The following is an 18777-nucleotide window of genomic DNA, read 5'->3' as shown; positions in this document are numbered from 1 at the left end:
AAGCAAACTGCATGCCTTTAAATCCAATGCACTCAGCAAAACTAGCACTTGCTTCTCATGGACTATTCCATTTAATATAAAACACTGCTCAATTTGCTCAGTATACAATATCCAGTTATCCTTTATGCAATTGAATGCATCCATCTTTCTGATGTAGCTAGCATTTCGGCATTTTTATTTTAAATAATTATTATTACTCACTTTTATGAACCCATGAATTTGTCCATTTGCTGTAGTTTTTTTAACTTGACTGTTCTCTTTCTTCCTTCCGAAGAAACATGTGCTGAACTGCTTTTGTTTTAACTTAAACAGCTCACTGTGCTTTTTTAAAACTCAAATGTCTTGCTGCACTTCAGGTAGCTAGGTGTCTTAGGTTCATTTTAAAAATACCTTGTTGCCATCTTATGTTTTGTAACTCCAAAGCAGAAAACTAATCAAAATTTTTAAAAACACGGAATAGGGAATGGGCGTCCTGATTTCATTTTTACTTTAAGTGAGATGCACACGTATGATTTGATGGCACGAGGATGCATGACATTCATGTACTTTTATATATAACCCACATTGCATTATGTAAACAACAAAGAATATTTAAAAACCGTTTGCTCATGTAGTGTTTAATGGTCACACAAATGCATGTAACTGACACTAGTTAGAAACTTTGGCAAGAGTCTCTTGTCAAATTAAGTGGCCTAGTGTCCCAAATAAATGAAGGGAGTCCTGACTATTTTCTAAATTTGCTTTTTTTCTTTAAGATTTGTCCAAATAAGCAGCTGCCCCGATTAACTGATGGCCCAATTAACTGGGATCCACTGTATATATGCAATATGGAGCTTTGGGAGTTTAATTGATTGAGTGTAATATCTGCCATATTATGTAGCTTAGAATTTTTGTTGCTATATTTACATTGCAGCTGCATTCCCTATAGTGCTGTGCCATACTTACTCTAGTGTCATACGTCTACATCAAAAACAAATCTGCAGGGCTTCCTGAACATCATTTAAATCAGCGTTAATCCTGTCACCAAGTGGATATGCACTCCTTGTGGTGTAAGTGATTTGATACTTCTCCAGGATTTAACACAGCTTTGCTATGATCCATCAGGCCCTCATGATGATTAAATTACTTGGTGGCAATGCAATTGTTGCAATATCATTTGCATCTTAATTCCCTATGAATCTGTTTTAGATGATAGTGTCTTCATTCCTCAATCAATGTCAATTCACACCTGCTCTTCATCTCTGTTAGCACGGTGTAAATTAGGTTTTAGGTACCAATTTATTTATCAGTACATCTACTGTACATCTACATCTACATCTCTGTTATGCGATGTAACTTTAAAACATTAAACTAATTCAAAGGAAGATGTGAGAGTCCAGGAATACAGGACTGACTTTGTCTTTACTTTAGCAAGGCACATACATATCATGTGGCAGCGTGATGCTATATGCAAATACTGTAATGTATTTTTACATATAACCCATAATTAATTATTTAAGCAAACAAGAATTCATAATCAACTAATATATACCAGATTACTAAAATATTAAATACACAACAATCTACATAGCAGTTCCTCAGTCCTCTGTACAACTGGATGACTGATGAGTATACTATTTTACATCACTTTCTAATCGGAGCAGAGAAGATTTGCCTTGATGCTTACTGGATTAGAGAGCATGTCTTATGAGGATACATTGAGTGAGCCAGGGCTCTTTTTCTTTTGAATAAAGGAGGATAAAAAGTAACTTTATAGAGATGTTCAAGATGATAAGGGATATAGAACGAATGGATAGCCAGAGACTTCTTCCCAGGGCTATTATGAGGGGCATAATTTTAAGTTGGTTTGAGGAAAATATAGAGGGGATATCAGAGACAGGCATTTTACAGAGAATGATGAGTGCATGGAATGCCTTACCAGGGGTGGTGGTAGAGGCAAATACATTAGGGACATTTAAGAAACTCTTAGATACACACATGGATGATTAAAAAAAAAATGATTGGCTATGTGGGAGGCATATCGTTAGATTGATCTTATACCCATAAGACAAAGGAGCAGAAGTCAGCCATCCAGCCCATCGGGTCTACGCCGCCATTTTATCATGAGCTGATCCATTCTCCTAGTTAATTCCACTCCCCCACCTTCTCACCATAACCTTTGATGCCCTGGCTACTCAGATACCCATCAATCTCTGCCTTAAATACACCCAATGACTTGGCCTCCACTGCCACCCGTGGCAACAATTTCCATAGATTCACCACCCTCTGGCTAAAAAAATTTCTTCGCATCTCTGTTCTGAATGGTGCCCTTCAATCCTTAAGTCATGTCCTCCCGGACTGGACTCCCCCATCATGGGAAACAACTTTGCAACATCCACTCTATCCATGCCTTTCAACATTCGAAATGTTTCTATGAGGTCCCCCCTCATTCTTCTAAACTCCAAGGAATACAGTCCAAGAGCGGACAAACGTTCCTCATATGTTACCCCTCTCATTCCCGGAATCATTCTAGTGAATCTTCTCTGTACCCTCTCCAACGTCAGCACATCCCTTCTTAAATAAGAAGACCAAAACTGCCCACAGTACTCCAAGTGAGGTCTTACCAGCACCTTATAGAGCCTCAACATCACATCCCTGCTCCTATACTCTATTCCTCTAGAAATGAATGCCAACATTGCATTCGCCTTCTTCACCATTGACTCAACCTGGAAATTAACCTTGAGGGTATCCTGCACGAGGACTCCCAAGTCCCGTTGCATCTCAGAACTTTGAATTCTCTCCCCATTTAAATAATAGTTTGCCCGTATATTTCTTCTGCCAAAGTGCATAACCATACACTTTCCAACATTGTATTTCATTTGCCACTTCTTTGCCCATTCTTCCAATCTATCCAAGTCCCTCTGCAGACTCTTTCCTCAGCACTACCAGCCCCTCCACCTATCTTCCTATCATCAGCAAACTTAGCCAGAATGCCATCTATTCCATAATCTAAGTCGTTGATGTATAACGTAAAAAGAAGCGGCCCCAACACGGACCCCTGTGGAACACCACTGGTAACCGGCAGTCAACCAGAATAAGATCCCTTTATTCCCGCTCTCTGCTTCCTTCCAATCAGCCAACGCCCTATCCACGTATGTAACTTTCCCATAATTCCATGGGCTCTTATCTTGTTAAGCAGCCTCATGTGTGGCACCTTGTCAAAGGCCTTCTGAAAATCCAAATATACAACATCCACTGCATCTCCCTTGTCTAGTCTACTTGTAATTTCCTCAAAGAATTGTAATAGGTTTGTCAGGCAGGATTTTTCTTTAAGGAAACCATGCTGAGTTCTGCCTATCTTGTTATATGCCTCCAGGTCCTCCGTAACCTCATCCTTGACAATCGACTCCAACAACTTCCCAACCACCGATGTCAAGCTAACAGGTCTATAATTTCCTTTTTGCTTCCTTGCCCCCTTCTTAAATAGCAGAGTGACATTTGCAATCTTCCAGTCCTCCAGAACCATGCCGGAATCTATCGACTTTTGAAAGATCATCGCTAATGCCTCCGCAATCTCCACAGCTACTTCCTTCAGAACACAAGGATGCATTCCATCTGGTCCAGGAGATTTATCTACCTTTAGACTATTCAGCATCCTGAGTACTTTCTCTGTCGTAATTGTGACTGTGCACACTTCTCTTCCCTGCCACCCTTGAGTGTCCGGTATACTGATGACGTCTTCCTTTGTGAAGACTGATGCAAAATACTCGTTCAGTTCCTCTGCCATCTCCTTATCTCCCATTACAATTTCTCCAGCATTATTTTCAATCGGTCCTATATCTACTCTCACCTGTCTTTTACTCTTTATAGAGCGCCTTATAGAACCTCAACATCACATCCCTGCTCCTATATTCTACTCCTCTAGGGATGTAGTGTATGGGGTGTCAGGGAGGGGTAGCACCTCTGGTGGGGGAACATGTCGCGTCCTTTTCAGGGTGGTTAGTCCACCTTCGGTCCCCACCTGGCACTCAGCTCTCACCTGTGGCTCCCCGTAGCTGTTTGCATGCGAGAGCGGCCAAACCCCAGGCAATGGCTTCGACAAGCTGGCTAAAGCAGGTGAGGGTAGCCGACGGGTCTCAAATCCTCGGTGAGATAGGGAGTTGTCTATCCCAGCATGTGAACACAGACTCCGGCGGACTGAGCGGACGAGACCTATGAAAGGTCCAACGGTCACGAAGGCGGTCTCTGCAAGCGTCGTGGAACGTGTAGAGCAGGACAAGACACAGAAGACATCCTGGTCATCCACTGCGCCTAGTCCCATCTCCAGCCGTCTAGACTCTGTCTTGCCACTGGATCCAGATGGGAATTGGGAAGAGACAGTGAGGCTGACGCTGCGCAACTCTCCCTCACTTAAATCCAAATCACGCGCTAGTCTCAACACCATCATAATGGTGTCGAGGTCCTCATCGACGTCAACAATGGACGAACAACTCTTTATATACTTGAAAAAGCTTTTAGTATCCTCTTTGATATTATTTGCTAGCTTCCTTTCATAGTTCATCTTTTCCCTCTTAATGACCTTCTTAGTTTCCTTTTGTAACCTTTTAAAAACTTCCCAATCCTCTGTCTTCCCACTAACTTTTGCTTCCTTGTATGCCCTCTCCTTTGTTTTAACTTTGACTTTAACTTCTCTTGTCAGCCACAGTTGCAGCCTTTTTCCATTCGAAAATTTCTTCTTTGTTGAAATATACCTGTCTTGCACCTTCCTCACTTCTCGCATAAACTCCAGCCACTGCTGCTCTGCTGTCTTTCCCGCCTGTGTCCCTTTCCAGTCAATTTTGGCCAGTTCTCCTCTCATGCCACTATAATTTCCTTTACTCCACTGAAATACTGATCATCAGATTTCGGCTTCTCTTTTTCAAATTTCACAGTGAACTCAAACATGTTATGATCACTGCCTCCTAAGGGTTCCTTCACCTCAATCTCTCTAATCACCTCTGGTTCATTACACAATATCCAATCCAGTACAGCTGATCCCCTCGTGGGCTCAACAACAAGCTGTTCTAAAAAGCCATCTCACAGACATTCTACAAATTCTCTCTCTTGAGATCCAATGCCGACCTGATTTTTCCAATCCACTCGTATGTTAAAATCCCCCACAATTATCATAACACTGCCCTTCTGACAAGCCTTTTCTATTTCCTGTTGTAATTTGTAGTCCACATCACTGCAGCTGTTTGGAGGTCATCAGGGTCCTTTTACCTCTGCGATTTCTTAGCTCAACCCATAAAGATTCTGCGCCTTCCGATCCTATGTCACCTCTTTCTAATGATTTGATATCATTTCTTACCAATAAAGCCTCACCTCCCTCCTCTGCCTACCTTCCTATCCTTCTGATACACCGTGTATCCTTGGGCGTTCAGCTCCCAGAGACATGCATCCTTTAGCCATGTCTCAGTGATAGCCACAATATCATACCTGCCAATCTGTAGCTGTGTGACAAGGTCATCCACCCTATTCCTTATGCTGCGTGTATAACACCTTAAGACCAGTATTTGGTGCTTATTGCTTTGATTGCACTGCAACTCATCCTAATGGCTACAAATTTGCCCCATCACCTGCCTGTCTTTCCTGACATCTTTACTGCTCACTATCTTAGATTTATTTCTGTTTTCCGCTTCCTCCGCTCTATCATCTTATAGTAGGTTACAAGGTCGGCACAACACTCTGGGCCGAAGGGCCTGTACTGTGCTGCGTATTCTATGCTCTCTGTTCTAATTGGTGCATACTGTGATTTCAGCAGGTCATTTGGTTAATGAGAACAAGTTGTTAGTTTTGACAGTTATCTGCTATGATAAAACATAAATTCATGTACAAAAGATAGTAAGCTGAAGTAACAAACTTGAACTTGCAGCTGTAAGTTACCAAATAATTTGACTTTAAATATTCAAGCCCCAATCTGTGAAATTTCAGCTGAGTTCAGGCCATTAAATTTCCAAGTCAATCTTCAATTCTGTTTACGGGTAAATTCATTCAGATGCAAGGAATGCTCAAATTCAATTTATTTTTTTAAGTGACATTGGGAGGTTGCACGATATGAGATGAAATGGCATTCAAAAATAACTCCTCGTGCTTTTAAGTTCAGAGTAACCAAAGGCACTGCCTCCTTTGCCATTTAGCCATATAAACTGAGAGATTTTTAGTTTAATTCACAATCTATGTTGAGTTATCAGATCTCAACAATGAGAGAAGTAAAAGCTACTTAAGTGGATTCACCATCTCTGAACTCGAGAATGAAAAATCAACTGGATGATATCAACTTGCAGACTCCACACATCCTCCCCACAACCCACACCACCTCCATCACTCCAATTAAAGAAGCTTCCTGCAGAAATTCATTGACAAAGGGACAGTTCAGTGTCAACTAATAACAATTTGCATTAAGGCATATTTCATGTAAAAAAGCATCCAAAGACATGCTGTATAACCAGGGATAATAGGAATTGTAGCAAAGTAAAGGGAAGATTGAACCAGAGCTTACTGAGAGAAGAATCTGAAAAAAAACTCCAATGCAGTGGCTCTCTGAGACACAGAAGGCTTGGGCAGCTCATGACTGCCAAAGGTGGACAATTGCTGGAGATGACATGGCTGATGTGGGGGCGAATGGATATGCAAGGAATATGCAACATAATAAAATTAGAGAAACACAGATTATAGGTTGAGAAGGTCACAAAAGTCAACGGGAGGTTCAACGAAAACTAAATTTAAGAGACTGGGGCAGCAGAAGCCGTTATCAGCCAGCAAGCCGAAGAGAAACAGTGAGGTACGTATCTTGGCACTGGCTGTGTGGAAAATGCTTGGATTGAGCTGACACTGCTGGAGGGTCAGCTCAATCCAAGAAGGTTAATGAGGATAGGACTGGAACAGACCAGAGAAGGAAATAAAACACGTGAGGGGCACTGCTTCTCCAGACATAAAGGAAGATCATTAATATAAAGTGTCTACTTGTTGCTGAGTGGCAGAACTGCAACCCATTTCAATCAACTCCTTCAGAGAGATAACAGGGGAAATAGAGACTGATTAAACAGCAATCCCAGTTCAAATGAATGTAATATTTCACTCAGATGTTACTACTTTGATTTATGAAGTAATCGGAACTTTTGGATATATGCTCAAATTCCTCAATCTAACCACTTTGCAACTCAATTTGCAGATTCAGCCTGATTTATTTATCACATGTACATCAAAACATACAGTGAAATGTGCCATTTCTGTTAACAACCAACATGGCCTAGGGATGTGCTGGGGCAGCTCGCAAGTCAAGGTTTCAACAACTATATTGCTAGAGCTAGCAAGAACTTATGTAGCCAATTAGCAAAATCAAAATATAATACTTCCGATTTTCACGACTACTTCTGCTTAAAAGTTATTACTCAGAATAATTAAATCTCAATCATAATGTTTTGACTGTATTGCAGATAATTAATTTTTGACACTCACTAAATCATATAATTTACACCCAAAAACAGTTGTAATCTGGAATATGGATATTTCCAAAAATTTATCCTCTGAGTAATATTTTGCAGTCACAGTTCTCAATCATTTTACATATCTGAAATTATAGGACCTAGGAACTTCCAAATGGCAGATGTCAGTAATGCCACAACTTTCAAGTTAGTTAAAGCAGGATAACCATGATATCAAACAAGCCACTGGATTCACATTCTCTCCATGTTAATGTCATATTGACTGATATGTATCATTTCCTCAAAGAATGGAAACACTGCGGAAATCCATCAGCATGTTGAGATATATTTTTCTCATCTCCCCCTAAAATATCTTGATTTCATGTTATAAACTGTTTTTTTTATATGAGCCCAGTTCCCACATTCCTGGATATTTAAATAAAATATGTAGTATGCTAATAAATCATACTTGATAGCTAAGTCCTCCAGCCAATCACCCATTAATTTTTAATCTTGTCTGTAAAATGGAAATAAACTTACTTTTAATCTCCTTACGCATTAGTACTGATTCTGCATTAACTGAACCCATACAACCTGTTATGTGGATCCCATCCATGTTGCAAATTCCATGAATTCGGTGACATTGTTCAGCTAATCTCACCATGACAAAGAAGCAACAGAACCTGCCAACTGATTCGTGAGGTGAGCTGTGCCCTGACTCACACATCAGGTTTGTCACATTGTCTGTTACAGTAAGTTCTGTGTCGTATATAGTGCCAATGATTTCTGATGAAGAATATGACTACATCTTTTATGGGTACAGTCCAGCCTCACCTTGACAGCAACTAGTACCACAGTTACAGATGCTAATTATCTATATCACTTAAAGATATACTGTAAGTAACAGTTATTTAAATAATGTTCTCTTCGCTATCTATTTTGGTGCTTCTTCCCTTGATATAACAAAATGCTATTAAGTTAGACTGTTGATTTCACAACCTTACAAGACAAGAGCAGGAAGGAATCTTAAAGCAAAAGAAAGAAATGGCAAAAATGTGCACAGCAATTTAACATCAACTTTAAAGCAGCATTAAAATCATGCAATGTAAATTAAAATAATAATATGGTGTGGAACTAGAAAAATCCAGAAACAAAATTCTTCTTCATAATTCTATCTGTGTAGTGTTCAATACAGCTGCTTTAATCATTAGCAGAATGAAATTATCTACAAGAAATAAGAAAATATAATTATTTCCAGCCTAAAAGGTCCATATCTCTGTTAATGATTCAAAGGAGTGCTGTTGGCCAGGATCTTCAACAATAAAGCCAGCAGTTCCATTTGGAAAAGCCTTCATTTGCATTCACATTTGTGTAGAGTTATCGTGTAGGCAATGCATAAAGTGAGAAGTTCCAAACTTCTTTGTGGATTATTGTTGCTGTCATTCTGTTTGCACTCTGATGCTGGATTAGTCCAGCCGTAGACCAAGAACTGATGTTAGAAACATGCCTGTTGTGCCTATACCAAGTTAGACCTGATGCAGAGACAGGGACACCTTTCACTTCAATGGGGAGAAAGAACTGAAATGGAGAAAAGAGAGTGCCAGGTAATCGGCTTAACTGAGTTAATTTTACCAATAGTTCTTTAATTTTTAAGGTAGCTTTTTAAATATTTCAATAGTATTTTAATCTTTAACAACTTGAACAGATTTCCTTGACTATGGAAACATCTCTGTGGTGTTTCTAAGCAATGCAGCCATAGACCAGCATGACTCTGGGTGGCTCTGGGTGCTACTGATACATGGAACATAAGAAGCAAGAGCAGGAGCCTACTCCGTTATTCAATAACATCATAGTTAATCGAGTCTTGACCTCAACACCACTTTCTGCTCTCTCCTTTAACCTCTGACTCCCTTGTTCTTTAACTGTCTGCCAGTCTCAACCTTGAACACATTTAACAACCCCACCTCCATAGCTCCAAAGACTCATAAACATGAGAAAATCTGCAGATACTGGAAATCCTAACTACTGGAGGAACTCAGCAGGCCAGGCAGCATCTATGGAAAAGAGTAAACAGTCGACGTTGCACACCGAGACCCTGCATCAGGACTCCAAAGGAACACAACCCAGTAACAGATGAAATTCTTCCTCATCTTCATCTGAAATAGGTCATCTCTTATTCCAACACTCTGTCCCTGAATTCTAGGTATCCCCACAAAGCGAAGCATTAATCTCAGCACCCACCCTGTCATATCACCATCAGAATCTATTATCTTTCAATAATATTATGCTTCACCCTTCTAAACTCCAAGTATTTCCTAACCTATTCATCTCAGTACTCAACATACTGAACTTTCTCTACACTGCCTCCAATGAACAACACATCCTCCCTTAAATACTATAGAAAGAACAAAACTGTTCCCAGTATTCCACGCCTTGCAAAGTGCATCAACATCTTTATATTCTAGACCTCTTGCAGTAAAGGCCAACATTCCATTGGCCTCCTCAATTACATGCTGTGACAACATGCTAGCTTTTTGGATTTGATGCACTAAGGCATCTAGATCTCTTTGCATTTGTAGTCTCATACTATTTTAAATAATAATTTACTTTTACATTCTTCCTTCCAAGTGATTGACCTCATATTTTCCCACATTATACTCCACATTCTGATCCGCTCAGAGCTGGTTTTACTAAGGAAATTTGTGCAGTCAGAACTGCTCTAGTGTCTACCAGAGAGGCAGCAGACCATAAGCAATGAGCTCCACTATGGAAATTCTGAGCAATCAGATTAGACTTAATTCTGTATCCATGCATGAAATGTTTCTGCTCTGGTTAATTTCTAACCTTTTGTGTTCTCACCTCACTCTGTTTCCTTATTTTCATCACATAACCTCCATCCTAAACGAGCAACACCATTCAACTCCCCCACCCCCTCCATTCCACCTCCAGAAGGTCACCTGATACTTTACTTCCACACTGTCACAAATTTGATTCAATTAGCATCCCCAAGTGGCATTTAAGGAATTTCTTTCTAGTTCCTTCACTCTCCCTTAAGTTCTTCATTGTAAACTCTTGTTAAGAGGTCTCACCACAGGAAGAACAGTGTATCCCTGTCTACAGTCAGTCAGATAAGCTGCATGTGTGTTTTGCTTTTATTTATTGTAATGTGACAAATGGCTGAATATGGTCCCTGCCTATTATACTTGTAACAGTGATAGATTAGAACAATGTTAATAACATTATCTATTAGAGTAGTCAATTTTTGAATAGCCTCAAGTGAATTATAAAATATCCTGTAATTAGGAACACTGTAATTTTACTAGTCATGAAATGTTTTAAAGAGGGAGCTCCTTCCACATGTTTCAAATCAGAAGATAACAAGATTAGTGCAATATTTTATGTTTCAATAACTTATTGCCATGAAATAGGAAATTGTATCAGTCAAAACTCAGGGACTATGGTTATTTAAGAAACTCATCCATTTAGGTGACAAATAAATATAAGTAGATTTGATCTTTTCTGAGCTTTTCTGCACCTTGTGGTCATTGCTATTAATTTAAGCTGTATTAGCAGAATTGCATGAAAATAATTTAACTGTGTTAGGTTTGAAATACAGCAGCTGCAAGACATAGTATTGACAAACAATATTTTACCCAAGTATTGATGAAGGGTCTCAGCCTAAAACATTGACTGCACGCTTTTCCTGGGCTGCTGAGTTCCTCCAGCATTTTGTGTGTGTTGTTTACAAATGTATTTCTTGTTTATCTAATGAAAGTCGAGGGAAGTCTAGGGACAATTAGTTTATAATACTAGTAATAATATTTAGATGTCTTCATTAATTCCCTTTCTCACTTTTGCTTTTTTTCGTGATTATATCCTGCCTGGATATTCACATTCCATATGGAGATTACTTAAATAATTATTTTGAAGTCTTACTCCACTTCTGACTTGTTACCTTAATTCGTTAATTTCATTACTACATCTGAATCTATCCAAACAGATAGTTCTTAGTCACTCAGCTTCCTTCCAATAGTGTTTCTTATTCTTTACCCATCTTTTTCTCTGTAGCAAAGAATTAAACTTGTCAGCTGGGCATAAATCTGTACATGGGGCATCCCACAACAACTAAAGCAACTTCGGTGTAAATGTATAGCTGTCAACGAAGACAAATTAATTGAATTGGAATAATCTATTAATAAACAGCCATCTCTGAAGCAATCTCTTAAGTGCTTGCTCTAGAATTTAAGCTTGGTCTAGTTCTTATGTTAAATGTTATACATTTCATAATCTTCAATATCATGTTTCTTTGAAAATAAATGTACTTTCAATTAATGTAAATATGTCTCTGGCCTTTTCCTTTCTTTAGTTTTTCTTCCTTTGTCTCTCCCTGCACTGCACAGTTTCTGCTTTCTATCATTCTCCATGCTGTTTTTTATGTCTGCTGTTAGAAACCATAATATGGTTTGTTAACTGCATTTTTGACTTGTCCTTTTTGCGGAGTTTTTCAGTCATTATCTTTCCCAGCATTTTCTCACAATAATGTAATCTCTCCAGATTTATTTCTCACAAGAATACAGTCCTTTTGTTTTGCATTCCTGAATTCTTTCATGAGCGTTTTTGAATCTCTCAATACAGTGCACTCATTCCTTCAAAATGTCCTATCCCTGCTAGTCTATCCCCGGTCAGTTTGCAAAGCCGAGCTGGAGAAAGGCTAAATAAGCTCACTGTGCCCTAGAGAGAGACTTGAGGAAACCTAAACCAGAAAACATCATCCATTACCTTTTCAATAATTTAAAACCAGATGCCCAAGCACACAAACAGCTAAAACAACAAATAAAGCAGCATCATGGAATTTTTGTCTGCTTAAACCATCCGCTAAGATTCCAAAAAGCATAGAATTAGATCATGAGAAATTGGTGCATTTTTACAAAATTCTGGTCTGCATTTTTTTTGGGAAAATCCTCATAAAACTTACATTTTTATTTGATTGCTTGATGCTTCCAATGTTAAAACTGGGCATTTGTAGAAAAGTCTGGAATTTGACAGGCTTGGAACATGTAAGAAGTACTGATTTTAACTTCAATTCTCACTGATCTAATGCTGCACACATAAAACAAATATTTGACAGTTTTCTTCAGACAAAAAATAAAGTCTGGAAAATCAAAAGTAAAGTGAGAAATAATTACTATGTATTCAGTTATAAAGCCATTGATTCACTTAAATATTTGGATGAACATATATTGAAATTATTCAGCCATTTTATCAGTAGTTCAGAAATTAAGATTGCTATTGTTCATCACCCAGCTTTCAAATAATACCAATCCATTTTCTGCCACTGGCTAAATGCCAGCCCTTTTCTAAGAAAACTCTGTTTTTCATCGAAGAGACATTCACCATGGACACCACATGCAGCATTGATTACTGTGTAATTTTAGTAGAATACTCTCGGTCCACCAGAAGTGTTTCAACACCTACTTGAGATGTGACACAATCAATCAGTGCAGCATTTACATCTCCCAAATACTAATTATAACAGCACTTTAAGTACACTATGATATTATTTTCAAAGTTATGGGCTATTTTTATACATGATATCATAACCCAGTATAGTATTGATTTCTATTTAGTTTGCTATGCACAATCTGTTTGGCTTATTTGTAAACCTAAGTGCATGGACAGTCTTGAGAATTCTGTGAAAATAACATTTTATTGGTCTAATTTGTTTCTAATTTGGTCATGGGTCCATTTTTTTAGGCATGGAACATATTTTGGGATCCCACAGTAGGCTGCTCATCATGCAATCTTAGTTTTAATTTTCAATGTTTTAATAACTTAATTATTTAAAATTATTAACAAGTCACCATTAAAAAAATTGTTTGCAAATAAGGAACATTCAAAACCCCCATCTTCCACATTTCAATATCACATAGCAATATGGGACATTGATTCACTTAAACATGATTTACATCATCACCTCATAGAGTCCTAAACAACTTTTCATTGATATCTTGAAGATTTGAGGCCTTAAAATTGGATTTTCCAATTTAATTCTGCTCTTTCAGAGAGGAACTAAATGGAATAGGACCGGAAGTTGCATGTAATTTAACTGATAAAATTCTCCACTGTGTACATTGATCAGTGCACTGCCAGAGAGGAGAAGAGGGAATGCTGGCTAGTGGATGTTCAGCAAGATTGAACAGTTAGGCTTTAAGGATGGATAAATATCCTGGAATCCTTTTGATTGCCTTTGGGAATCAGTTAGTGCTAACCTTCCCTCTGCAGATTAAATGGGACAAGTAGATTCACTCTCAGCATGTAGTAAAACTAGGCAATAGAGAGAACAAACTCCATGGGTCAAAGATTTCCCAGTCTCTGACACTCATTTAGAAGAACCATGTATAATTTTGAATTACTGTGACACTAATTCCTACTCCAAATTGAGCAGTAATATTATTTGCAGACTAAGAGTACAAGTGCAAACCTTTTTAAATGTAATCTCAATCTCTAGAAGTGTCCTTCATTGCTAATAGTACTTGCATAAATGCTTATCCATAAAATTAAGATGTGAAGGCAATATTTTGATATGCATTCCATTCTAATTTCACCTGCTCCTTGTGGAATGTAAAGTGCTGCCCAGGGATTTCAGATGAACTAACTCTCACCACTGCCTTTGGCCATAAACTCTGAAACTAGCTACTAACTCCATGCCTTCCCCTGGCAATTGTCATAAACTGAAGCAAACTGTTCTCAATCCTATGTTGGAGTTACACACATCCTTAAATTATCATCTACAGCCAACTGCATAATACTTCCTAACTTGCTAACTGAGTACTTTGCCCAGTCCCTTCCTCCCTGGAGATGGTTCCAAAGCATTCTAGCTGACTTCCAATTACAGCCTTCTATCAATTCAGCTTCTTCAGTTGCTGCTCTAACTTGTATCCCTGGACTTCACTTTGCTCACCTGATTAAACAAAACATTGCTACCATCCCCTGAACTCATGTGCAGACCTCCATTCATACCCTCTATAGTTTACTAGTCCACTATTACTATCAATCAATGCCTTTCTCCAGCAAGAGCCTAGGCTTCAGGCAAATCCCTTCTTAAGTCTTCCAATCTCTCTTTCCTCCTACATCTCCCAATCTCTCTTTCCTCCTTCATGACATTCCAGCACTAATAATTTGGTCGTATGTTCTGATAGTCCCCAATGTGACTCGGTGTCAAACTTTGTTTAATAACTTCAGCGAAGGATCTTGGGGTGGAGTCTACTTCATTAACGTCACAGGTTGACTTTGAACGAGCCGACAGCTCCGAACAAGGTGTTTTATTCGACGTGCCCGTTCGCTGTATTTATTCGCCTATGGTTTGTTCATCTGCTCTGTCCCTGTGGTATAGATCCAATGACACCAGTGAGATGCGGGAACGGAAGAGTAATGTTAGGAATGCTGAAGTCCAGTCGGTAAAATTAGGCTAAATATGATTATGAGGAGCCATCGGCTTCTCTCTATTTCTGGGATCTGTCGTCACCAAATATTAATAGTCTCAGATTTACACCTGCAACCTGGCATTATACACCTCACAGAGGCATTAACGTATAAATATAATACATCAATGTTATGTATTTCGCCTGAAAAGACTTAATAACAATAAGCTCGGCTCTTCCCACGCTGCAAGTTGGAATGCAGAAATGCAGTGGGATTCGCAGGCGGCAGCTCAGTGTAGCAGCGCCTAGCTCCGCGCTGAATGAGAGCTAGGCGCTCCCGGTCAGTCAGGATGACTGCCGCTGGTAAAGCACATCCATAAGAACACAGCATCCGCCTCGCTCTTCCGCGCTGCAAATAAAACAGCCCCCGAAATGTCACCCATAGTTCCTTAACTCCGCCCAACACTGGATAAAAAAAATTGTTAACACAGGCACGTTTATTGGCCCGATTGACGATCGCCGCGAGTCCGCAGCTCGTCGAGAATGTCAGAGCGTAACGAGGAAAAACACCGGAGGAGCACAGGGAGTCAGGCAGTATCGATGGAGACGTTTGGGGTCGAGGCGCTTCATCTGAGCTAATGTTTGCTTAATAGGAAATAACCCGATTAGCTCTCCATTGTTGTGGAGCCGCTTTAATTGTGATGTTACTGGTCCCAAGAAGTGAGAATGTCCGGATTGAAAATAGAGCGGGGGGGGGGGGTACCGGGAAAACCGGGAGCCCAGCGTGGCAGAGAAAAGGCGAGGGGTTAGGACAGGTAACACGGGGTGAAGCGATAGAATGCGAGAGGGGTTAAATGTAGATGGAGAGTGTGAAGGAAAGAGACTGGGGAGGAGATGGGGTAGACAGCATTGGAAGGGGGGGGAGTGACAGCGGGAATAGGGACGATTGTCCCGGGGGCGGGGGGAGGAGTGGGGTAACAACAATAAGCCTGATTGCTCTGCGAGAGACTAACTTGACCAATTTCCGCAGGTGGTGCAACAGTCTTTTCTCCCGTGCAGTTAACAATTCTGTTGTAGGCAAAATGCTCTCCCGTTTTGGAGACGGGGGGCTTGGTCGTTTGCGTAGATGTTGATACACTTTGTACACGTTGCACATCTACCTAGAATGAACGACGATAATTTTTGAAAAATATAAAATATAACGAATGGCGGCCTCGCTGAGGAGAATAAAGAAAAAACAATGAAAATAAATAAACAAGGCTGCCCCTCCATCGAAAGACAAGTTGTTCTAAACTCAGCAACCTGCCGAGTGTTCAACTCGCTGTGAACGCAATCCAAAAATCAACTCGGCTGTCCAAACGATTTCTCTCCCTTTCGTACAATGTAAAACAAGATTTAAGAGAAAATCTCAAAATGTGTAATTAATGCAATTTGCAGACTGCCATCTCAATCCTGCAGATTAGCAATTAGAAGCATTCACTGGCCAAATTAAAGGGAGGATTCGGCAGGATTAACGCGAGCTGTGAAAGATATATGGAAACTCACGAACCATGTCCAATCTGGAGTCAGTGAGTACTAAGTAATACGAAAATCTATATCCACTTAAAGTGCAGTAACCCACCAGCCGGTGATCTCCGCGGTCATACACGTACCGCAAGGCACACAGGGGTACTAGCCCGCCGAGTACTGTACCTCTTTAATGTTCTGGTATTAAATGTTCTTGGCTTAGAGGTCAGAATTAATGAGCTGTAAATACAGTCGATAATTCATAAATTTAACTGAATGTATTAATGCGAGTCCAACGAGAAAGTGAACACTAAAATTACGAGACGACGACCTCCGCTCGCAGCCTCCGGTATTTATCCGAACATCTGTACCTCCAGATGAACGTATAAATTAGACAATAACAGAGATGTAAACATGCCGTTCGGTCCATCGTACTCATGCCGGCCGAAAAGAACTAGCGAAATTAAAGATTCCCAACTACCGTTGTTGAAACCTATAGTCTGGATACACCAAAGATTTCACTCTTAGAGGAAAATTATTTTGTTTCTCAACACCCTTCCCCTTCTTTTGTTTTAATCTAAATGTGAACGGTATTCTCCTCACTGGGGGAGTGGGTGGATTCGTTTGCGGGTTACATTACTAAAGGGGAGGAGGTTCCCTCCGCCTGCGCTATATCTCAGACTAAGGACGTGACGCGGAGAAACTAATGAAATATTTGGGTCGAAAGAGGTTTCCGACTGCAAAGACTGTGATAACATGCATGGTTTTCGATGTAAAACCAGCCCAATGGTCCACATTGCATGAACCCACATCTGTGGGTGAATTGTCCTCAGCCGTGCCCTGGTAGTCTCGGGGCAGCCTGCCGCCTGCGGTACTCACATTTCGGTGATGTTCTCCATCTCTGCTGCGGACGCCAGGGCTGGAAAAGCCACGATGCCCGGCTCGGTGCAGGTGATCCTACTGACGCTGCATCTGCAGGACGAAGGACAGCCGAGCGCCAAGCTGCCAAATCCCAGCAGGATGCCCAGAAAGCACAGCAGCGATTCCCTCAGCCCGTGACACCAACATCCCGTCAACGAGGAGTCCATCCTCGCCTCGCCTCTCCCCCACACTCCAGATCGGAAACGTTTTCCCAAACAAAAATGAAAAGGAAAATAAAGCCGGTGCAAATCTGTGTCTCTCCCGACCCTATAGCAGCGGGTTATTCCTTTTATTGTTATTCTGGGAGAAGGGGATAATCCGTAAACAGATTTTTATAAACTGTGCTCGCCTACTTTGCCAACCACCGCATATATAGATAAGCGAAATGGAAGCGATGTCTCCAGTTTGTAAATCCCTGTCAAAGAGCTCGCTCTGTCTCACTGTTTGTATCTAGTCCCAGAGGGGGCGGTCCAAATGCTGTAAATGCCACTGCCAGTGCATCTGCAGCCACTACTGGCGGCTCCGGGAGAGAGATGCAGTCACCAGGGTCCGGAGCATCGCTCCCGCCGCAGCGGAGTGGTCTCTCGCTCCCTCTCACCCAGCGCCACCACCAACTCACTGCCTCCGGCTGCCGTGGGCTCTGGGCGAGCTGCTTTAATTCAAGCTCTCATCAACCCCCCCCCCCCCAAGTCCTCCACCTTCCCACCAAACTATTAGGTTTTTAGCGTCCAATTCGGAGAGCTGCTGAGCATGACGTGAGGCTGACGCACGAAAGGGGATGAAGCGGGTGTTTTTTCGGCTAAAAATGAAAACTATAAAAGAGAGGGGAAAAAAGTAAAGACGCGGAGAAGCGGTTAAAGGTGCGGGACGTGAGCTTGTTGGCAATGAGGCTGGAAATGTCCCGCCCACCAGACTACTGCAGGATCCGCCAATCCCCCCAGCTCTAGTCCATACTGGAATAACGGGAGCATCGACACACGACACCTAGCTACCTGTACCTCAGCCTGTCAATCATTGCTTTCCATCAAAACACCATCTATTAAATAATCAGGGGCAGCATGTTAATTCACTCACACGATAATAGATCACCGTGTCCCTGTTGTAATCAATCCACAGATGCCATCTGGGGTGGTAATAAAAAAATGAGTTGTCGGAGGGTCGAAGAAACGCGCGGTTCCATTGGGTTTCCCCTAATTTGAACGGCACTTCCCTTAAAAGTATTTGCGCGGATGCGTGTATGTGCGCGTATACTATAATACATAAGTATTGTGTACCTGTGCGCGCGTGCACGTGTGTGTGTGACAGTCTGTCTATGTGTGTCTGTGCGCGTCTTTCGTGCGAGTGTTTGTATGCGCCGCGTACTAATGTTTATATCCGTGTTAAAATTTGTACTGCAGCACTTCAGACTAACACGGGCATCGCTATATTCAATTTTAGATACCCGGCAATCAGATTGCTAAAGCGACTAATGTTACGCGCAAATA

General features: G+C 40.8%; 1 protein-coding gene across 1 annotated transcript in view; it reads right to left on the bottom strand.

Moving 5' to 3' along the window:
* ntrk2a (neurotrophic tyrosine kinase, receptor, type 2a) overlaps window positions 1-17947 on the bottom strand; it is a 231463-nt gene extending 213516 nt beyond the window's left edge. The window contains exon 1 of the mRNA XM_072281087.1: window positions 17252-17947. Within this exon, the coding sequence (XP_072137188.1) occupies window positions 17252-17460 (209 nt within the window). The 5' untranslated portion in view covers window positions 17461-17947. The remainder of the gene's footprint in view (window positions 1-17251) is intronic.
* Between the last annotated feature and the right edge of the window lie 830 nt (window positions 17948-18777).

This window comes from Mobula birostris, chromosome 17 (genome assembly GCF_030028105.1).
Source record: "Mobula birostris isolate sMobBir1 chromosome 17, sMobBir1.hap1, whole genome shotgun sequence".
In the NCBI taxonomy this organism is placed as follows: domain Eukaryota; kingdom Metazoa; phylum Chordata; class Chondrichthyes; order Myliobatiformes; family Myliobatidae; genus Mobula; species Mobula birostris.
This window is presented reverse-complemented; position numbering and strand designations above follow the sequence as displayed.